The 8,318-nt window shown below is 46.7% G+C and overlaps 1 protein-coding gene across 1 annotated transcript; it reads right to left on the bottom strand.

Moving 5' to 3' along the window:
* Nucleotides 1-235: 235 nt before the first annotated feature.
* Nucleotides 236-8,051, bottom strand: PPP1R42 (protein phosphatase 1, regulatory subunit 42). The gene is made up of 6 exons (XM_010138676.1): nt 7,920-8,051; nt 6,331-6,497; nt 5,684-5,822; nt 5,274-5,390; nt 1,586-1,703; nt 236-342 (listed from the first exon to the last, which is right to left on the bottom strand). The coding sequence occupies exons 1-6, from the start codon at nt 8,049-8,051 to the stop codon at nt 236-238; spliced, it is 780 nt and encodes a 259-aa protein (XP_010136978.1).
* Between the last annotated feature and the right edge of the window lie 267 nt (nt 8,052-8,318).

Genomic DNA, 8,318 nt, shown 5'->3' with positions numbered 1-8,318 from the left:
ATGGAAGGAAGGACGGAGGTTGAGATGGAAGGAAGGACCACCACAGGCACTAGAGCTAAAATCAGGTTTTATGTTCGAGAGGTTCCGTTTCTGCTCCCGCATTGCGGTCTCACCCCCAGTACCAGTCCCATTCTCAGCATATTTACTGTTAGCTGCTATTTTATTGTCTCTATAATATTGCAAATAAACATGAAGTAATTTGGTTTGCTTACAAAAATGTAGGGAGGCTGAACGTTCATTTGTCATTCTTTCTCTGGTGTTTTTTCCTGGCAGCTTTGGAGGCTTTCCAGTTCATCAGGAACTGTCTTTCCATGTCTTTAATGTCTTTCCCATCGAGGGATTCTGTCAAAGAGAAGAGAACGTTTTCTGTGACACTGAAGCTCTATGTAATGAGCACTCGTTCTGTATTTGCTCTCTTAAAATCTTTTTTGCTCCTCTTAGTCTTGGTAAAAAAAAATACCTAATTCAGCTTGATATTTGTATTCAGGCCCCACGAGTGAGTCGACATGTCTTAGTTACAGAAGAAAGCAGCTCAGATTTATTCCAAGGGACATAGATCCATGTCACATTCAGCGAACACGTCACACCCTACGGTCCTGAGGAAAAGCGGTGCCCTTCCCAAGGCACAGACAGTGCCGAAATCCAGGGTAAGGGAGAGAAACCGCATGTCTCAGCAGTCGTGGGGTCCCCCGATCGTGAGGACAGACAGGCAGATCCGGCTCTTCGAGGTGCGCTTTGCTCGCTTAGGAACCGTAAAGCCTGTGCTCTGTGTTTGCTGGGTTGCCTCTGCACTCGTGAGCCAGACCAAACACCAGCCTCGTGCGGCCCCGAAGGCAGGGTGCGTGAGGACTGTCCTCAGCAGGGTGCGTGAGGACTGTCCTCAGGCTCCACTCGCTTCCTTCTGCAGCCAGGCTGCTGCTTGATCCTACCCACCCGCACTTGGTGCTCTCCGCGAAACACGTGAGAAACACGGTCTGCGTTTACAACCGCAGAGACAGTGGTCACCTTCATCCAAAAGAGTGAGGAACAAGGAGGTATTCTACGCTTGTTTCTACAGGATGAATTCTTACGGATAGAAGACCCGGTTGCTTCCTTTTATGCTAAAATGGTCTCAAATTAACAATGTGAACTGCATCACAGTAGCGTTAACAGCGTAAATTGCTCTTTGGTTTAAGGACGAGTGTTGTGTAACGAATTCAAACGGGGAAGGTATGACCTGCACAACTGTAACTGAACCACTCGACTGCCTCAGCAGCTCCTCCCGGCCGGTAGGGGAGGAGGCCAAACTGAGCTGTGAAGCTCAGAATATGCACACAAAAGGGTCTCCCTGCCCTACGACCACCTCACCAAGGATTGCTAATAGCAAGAGCGAAGCAACATGGTTTGTGCGGCTGATTGCAGGAGCAGCTTTAGCTGCCCATAAATCACCTCTAGCTGCACATAAATTAAAAATTACCTCTGGCAGTGATGGTGTTTACACACAGTGCAACCCAAGAGCGATTAATGGACAGTTACATTTTGTATTTCCCAAACCGGTGAGGGTCATGGGTGGGCTGTGGGGCGGGCTCTTGGGTTTAGTCTTTACCTAACGTTTGTGACTGCACTACGATCCTGTCCCTGTACTTGGGCTGGTGGCGGACGGGGTTTCCTGTGAGATCCATTCTGCGCAGCTTAGTCCACTTGTTCAATACAACCTCCAGATCCTGCAGTTGGTACGAGAACAGAACGTTGTGATTATTTTGTCCCCCCCAGAGTAAGCCTCCGCAGTAACTTTGTTCCGGCAGGCCCGGCTCCTGCCCACAGAAATACCGTCAGCAGGACTATTCATGCGTTCACCCGTCCATGGCGAGTGTGCCGTTCCCAGAGAGCGGGGCTCGGCGCTCCCCGAACAACGGCGCAGCACAAGCGGTGATGCAGTTGGAAACCTCTGCGTGTTTAAGGATGCAGTAACGGCAGCTGGGGGAAATTACCGCTATGATCCCACTTAAAAGCACCTAAAGCTGCAGAATTATCAGCAAAGTCTGACGATGCATCCCCGCTGTCTCAGCGATGATTCGGTTTTGAGCAATCCCTGGAGGAATAAATGCTTTACAGAGGGGGAGCAGGCTCAAAAAGCTCAGAACCGTGCGGACCACAGCAGACTGCCTCTCGCTTTACACCTACCGAAACCGGATTGTGCAGGAGGAGCAGCATCCCCCTGCCTAACGGTGGGTGGTCGCTGACAGCACTGGCCCAGCTAGAGACATTTTTGACATGTACCTTTCTCCATCTGCGTTTCTGTCTGCTCACCCCAGGGCAGCATGACCTAGATAAAACTTCTCCTGTCTTTTAAAGACAGTAAATTCGAGTTAAAAGGATGCAAGGCTTAGCAGGCTGGTCCCTTCCACTCAGATAGATACGCTGCTTCCTGAAATCGTTCCTTTGCCAAAGGTCACTTCGCTGTCATCCCTGATGGGCTTCCTTATCTGTGTGAAAGGCTTAAGGAGGGACGCAGAACAATCTCTACAAACACAAGAGGAGAGAGAATTTATGTTCTACGGTTGTAACGATTTGGAAAAAATCTACTAATCACAATGTGTCAGAGTTTAAACTGCGAAGCCTGTAGAATTTTGTAGCCCGGTGCCCATAACGAAGCACCGAGTGATGTAGGTACCTCTTAGCTCCCCCAGATTTAGAAAATCACCTGGGTAAGGCGAGCAGGGAGAATTCTGCTTTTGCAGCTCTACTCTCTTGGTACAAAACCCTCCTGGAAATATCCTATGGGTTATATGATGCACGTTTAGAAAAGTCCCGTGGAAGAGGAGGTGGCGGCACATCCTCACCCCTCCAAACCACAGCATTTTTCCTCTGTCGGTGGTATCGTCTATCATCTATTGCTATCCAGTGATGATAACGTCTTTTTAGAGAAAGAGCGAGAAAAGTCTGGTTCGGTGAGGAGCAAGGCGAGGAACTCTGAGGACCAGTTCACCTGAAGAAATGTGGGTAAATCTCAAAACGCGACGCAGCAAAGCTGTATCCGCGTGTACCGGGACAGCCGGAGGATGACCCCCCAGTTCAGGGACTAACAGTTAACCACAAAACCAACCACTTAGGGGAGAAGTATTTGAGACTTATTAAAAAAGAACTAGCACTTAGCAAGTGTATTTATTTATTCTTACCTGAGCATTCAGGCATTGTCACTGAAACCTGTAACGAGCTCTAGATTTCACTAAAAAGAATTTTTCCAAGTAATAGTTTTGCAACACAAAATGTTCCGTTACTGAAACAAAATGTATAGTTAACTTTGATGAATGTCCTCAAAGAGCCCTGTAGATTTTTGTGAGCTGTTACTTACTTGATAAATGACCCAGAACATGCTTGCTCCAGTGTATGTTTATCTAAGAGCACACTAATCCTGTGCTGAAATATGATTACCCTTTCGATACGCTCTAGTTGTTCATTGCCTTCCTGTCTCTAATAAAGTGCTTTCACTTCCCAGCCTTTCAATAAGCTGTACTAAAGGGAGCAGACACTCTTCTGGGCAGGCTCCGGTTGATAAATGATCATGTCATGCTATCACTCTGAGGCCTGCCACAAAATACTGACGAGCACATTATATTCCATGGGGGCGGGGGGAGAGGGGAAGGGCAGGAGCCTTAGTAGGCAGCTGTAGAGCTGGCAACAACTTTCTTACCAATTAGCGATGGCCATTTCAGAATTGGTGTCTGAGCAGTACGCTCCACTTTTTATCGGAAACGTCCAGTCCGGCCGCCCTAACTACATCTACAGACAGCAATTTGTCACCGTTTTGATTACCTGTCATAATCTATTTGAGAAAATCTATAGTTTTTCTCTTGTTCCTGACTCAACTCTGAAAGGAATGAATTCATCTTCTGTGATATCCTCTTGTCATAATCAATACTGGGCAGAGGTTGAATAAATTAAAGACTTAGGGAATACAGAGAGCTGTGTTATCTCTATCCACCCAAATCCGCACACAAGCCATAATCTTCCCAAAACTGATGGAATTAGTAAATAAATAATATTCTGGCTTTTTGTGAACAGGGAGAGTTGTGGGGTTTTTTAAATAGGAATAGTGGTTTTTAAAAATCCCCTTGGTATTCCACCCCACAGACACTGCAGCCTAGGAGTCCTTGTGAACCCAACTAAGGGAGACCAGCAGCTCGGCAGGATAAACAAACAAAGCAGCGAGCAACAGAAAACAAAGCTGAGCTTTGAGCGACTCTGCCAAGATCAGTGACATTCCCGATAGCGGCCCCAGGACGTGCTCGTTGTGTGGGGAAGCTGTAGGAAGCTATTTCACCTGAACTGAGAAAAATGACTTAATTTTGTTCTGTCTCCTGCTCAGGCTGTGTGATATAAACTTCGGTCGCGTGAAACAAGGTCACGGCCTTGATGTCTGATAATTACACGAGCAGCGCCCTGACACGACAATCAGTTTTGAACTTGTTCTTCACCTTGAGAAGTAGGAGACAGCATAACTTACAAGAACTCCCGTTCCTTTTGGAGAAGATAAGCTGGAAACAGTAAGTCTAGATCTTTCTGTTTGAGCCACCTTCACTAACGCAAAAGGAAGAGCAAAACCACTCCCGTTCCACCTGCTCCAGCTGCGGTGGCGGTGGTTAGAGCTCTTGCTTGTGAGGACACGGCTTTCCTTAGCCGGAATTGATGAAAGAAATCCTGTGGATACTTTCATGACAAATACTTCTCGTGCTGCTCCAGCAACAAAGGTCAAACCCTCGTTTTGATGTTAGAACGGCTGCAAGATCAGCTGAATGATCTGATGTCCAGGAGGCGTCTGTATTTCTCCAGCAACAAAGGTCAAACCCTCGTTTTGATGTTAGAACGGCTGCAAGATCAGCTGAATGATCTGATGTCCAGGAGGCGGCTGTATTTATGTTAACCTAGAGAATTAAAAGCTGCCGTTCGTATGGCAAAATGCTGCAAGGTCATTAACGAACGGCGGCCACGTTGTCCCTGCTAATTAAGCCACTGATGGTCACTCAGGTGGCCAAGCCATCCGCAGTGACTCTGCGTTTTGGACACACCGTATCGTGGTCACAGCTTCCACGTGTTACGGCTCGGTGAGTGCGTGCACAATTGCTGAAGGACGTTTGGTCGTCCTAGATCAATTGTTTCCCAGTTTTAATCTCAACGAGATTTTTCGGTGAGAAAAGGCAGCACGCTTGAGAAGTCAGAGGTTCGGTAACTGGATAAAGACGAATTTGGTTAATATCTCCCACACTAAACAGAGCAAATACTTATTTCAATACCTTCATATCGTGAATTTGATTGTCAGCTGCTCTGAGATAAGAAAGCTTTTCCAAAACTGCCAGATCTTCTAATTCATCAATGTTGTTATTGCTGATATTCAACACAGACAAAGACTTCTGGAGGAAGAAAAGCAGAAAAAGAAAATTTTTTTTTTGGTGCCGTGCATGAATCAAGCTGTAAATTCTGAGGGAAAACTCTCCTAAGGGAAGGACAAGCGTGTGAAGCAGAAACTACCACAGACTGCACACACGGCTTTACGGTGGGGACGGTGTTGCCGCAGCAGAACGTGAGAGAATGAATGCACCAAGCGGCAGCAAAGGAGAACCTGCAGTGATCAAGTCCTAATCGCGTCTCTGAAAAACACTGATCTGCTGATGAATGGCTCATTGCAGCTCCCGGGGGGACTTACAGCCAGGGCCCGCAGAGACCTGGGGTCAAACTGCAGCCTTTCGCCACGAGGGAGATGTTGGCTTTCAATATGCAGCTCCCTTAGTTCTTCTGCTTCATCCAAGCCCTCCACCTCAGCGATGCAGTTGCCCCCCAGGTACCTGCACAACAGAACACAGAATCGATCTAATATCCTTTGAAAGCAAAAGCAAACACACGGCCTCGATATATTAAACCAGTATTTTTTTAAAGTAGTATTGAATAACACCTGGAAATTCTAATAGAAGTAATAAGCAACCTAGAGTGTGAGTAGGGCAGCCACCAGATCCAAGGGACTGTAAGTGGTTTTCTGTATTGCTGTTATCATTATTATTAGCAGTATTAGCATTAGCATCATTTATTATTAAATGGCTAAAGAAAATAATTTAAATGCAAGTAAATATTTGCATTTATGTTAAGATATTTGCATCGCACATTTGCAGTAAGTTAAGATGATATGTCATTCCTCACCCTGTAGAACACTGCCTCAGAAAAATCACAAGCAACTACTTCCATTTGAAAAGCAAAATTTAAGAGCTGGAAGGGCCTTAATGGCTATGTAATTTTCTAATTTCTTAGTGTAATAATCATTCTTTTACCAGAAAAATAAGTACATCATTTCCAACTCACAGTACTTCGAGGTTTTTCAGCGGTGAGAGGTTTTCTATGTGTGAAATGCAGTTGTTCTGAAGGTAGAGGTGTGTTATGTTGGAAGCGAAGCCCAAGTTCTGGATTTGCTTGATTCGGTTATCGTACAGATACAGAACTCGGAGGTTTCTACAGAGAGAGAGTTCGCCCTGAAAGAAACAACAACAAATCAACGCGTCTGGAAGCCAGCGATGGTTTGTATAGTTAACCTCTGCCGCGTGATTTGTACATTTTCACCTTTAACAAACACTTCCAACAACTGTTTCTCCTAGAAAAACCGCATTAGTGTCAGTGATGTCAGAGCTAGGACCGAGCTCTGTCACTGCTGTCCTGCAGGGCGGCAGCTGAGGACGCAGCCCTCCTCGGCAGGCACGTCGCACCTCGTGTGCCCCCCTTCCCCCTGCCCTCCTGGTGGGTGGCAGAGCGGTGTAGGTGTCTCCATCGAACCTCAGCGACGTGACGGAAACCAGCTCTTGGCGAAGGGATACTGACTTACACAAAAAGCTGCACTTCAGTGTGGTTTAATACACTTTTGAGTCTAAGGTTCCACTCACACGCGTGGACCTGTCCGTGAGAGAGGACATCATCTCCCTGATGAGGTCACACTTTTAAAGCAGAAATCCTCCACCCGCAACGATTCAGTTGTTCAGGGCTCAGCAGCTTCCAGATGTGCGATTTCAACTAACTCGGGACCTACTGAAACCTGTACACATTTCCTACCATTAAACCCAGAGGAAGGAGGACTGGGTTAAGTTTGCAGATTTCTTCTTTGAAAATGAAAAGGTCATGGAAGATTTTTTTAATTAATAAGCCTCAGGGAGCAATTTTAAAAAAACTAAAAGAATGTAGATTTTAACCTGACCGATTTGAAAAAGCCACTAGGCCAGTCCAAATCTGTTAACCTTGCTTGGCTTGCATCCTGTTCCCGAACTCCCCTTCCTTTTCTCAGACTTCCTCTGAAATCTAAGGAATAAATCACAGAGAGATTGGAAAGATCGTGCTGCGAGTGAGCAGCTCTTTGTAAATTCCCCAGACTAGAACAAATATGGCATTAACAGGAATAAAGAAAGTGTTCCACTTCATAGCATGTACGATCGTACCGGTCACCTCCTCCTCCTCTGCTGCACAGAGGACACAGATTTCCACAATTTCAGCTAAATAAAATATCTCAGCAAGGTTTTTTTCCACATAAAGGAGTGTTGGCTTCATAACAAGAAACGCTGCAGACTGCACGAGTTACAGGCACCTGCTCTGATGTTTGATATGAAAAGCTACAGTGGGAAGGTCACCCACACCTTTCAAGCGCCACACATTTAAAGCCCCTTTACACACTTGCCGAACAAGCCTGTTCCACGCCGTAAGGGCAGCGAGCGCTGCAGCTCGTCTGCAGGCAGATGTGTGTTAAGGCTGAACTGCAAGTCAGTGTGACTGTTAGACCTCCACACAGCCGCTCAACCCCCAAAACCCCGCGTGGCCGGTTCCCCTCCCCAGCTGCAAACCAGTCGTTGCAGCAGTGAGTGCGGAACACGGGAGTGGCCAGGTTGAAAGGGGTGCAGAGAAGTCCATCTTACAATCACATCGATGTTTTTATTGGACAAGTTCAGGTGAGTCATTTTGCGCAGACACTGCCTGGAGTCCTCTTCGCCGCGATTCTTACGAGCGGTGATGCTTTTAGCAATGAGGTCAGTGGTTAGTCGAACCATGGTTCACTCATTTTATTGGACAAGTTCAGGTGAGTCATTTTGCGCAGACACTGCCTGGAGTCCTCTTCGCCGCGATTCTTACGAGCGGTGATGCTTTTAGCAATGAGGTCAGTGGTTAGTCGAACCAGGGTTCACTCACAGGCCAGGCTGCTCTGCCGCTCCTTTCGGCAGCGTGTTCCACCTGCTCCTGTCAGTTTATAGACACCTTAAAAACAAGCAGGACAGTGTTATTCCTCTGTATCGCACATCTCCAACACAGCTCACACA

Source organism: Buceros rhinoceros, unplaced genomic scaffold, assembly GCF_000710305.1.
Source record: "Buceros rhinoceros silvestris isolate BGI_N320 unplaced genomic scaffold, ASM71030v1 scaffold39616, whole genome shotgun sequence".
NCBI classification, from domain to species: domain Eukaryota; kingdom Metazoa; phylum Chordata; class Aves; order Bucerotiformes; family Bucerotidae; genus Buceros; species Buceros rhinoceros.
Note: the sequence above shows the minus strand (reverse complement) of the source record. Positions and strands in the feature narration are given on the sequence as shown.

Coding starts and splice junctions, on each gene's coding strand:
- PPP1R42 (XM_010138676.1), bottom strand. CDS start 8,051: ATGGTTCGACTAACCACTGACCTCATTGCTAAAAGCATCACCGCTCGT. Junction 5,391..5,683: donor GGTCTCTGCGGGCCCTGGCT/GTAAGTCCCCCC, acceptor TTCTTCCTCCAG/AAGTCTTTGTCTGTGTTGAA. Junction 343..1,585: donor AGTGCAGTCACAAACGTTAG/GTAAAGACTAAA, acceptor TCTCTTTGACAG/AATCCCTCGATGGGAAAGAC.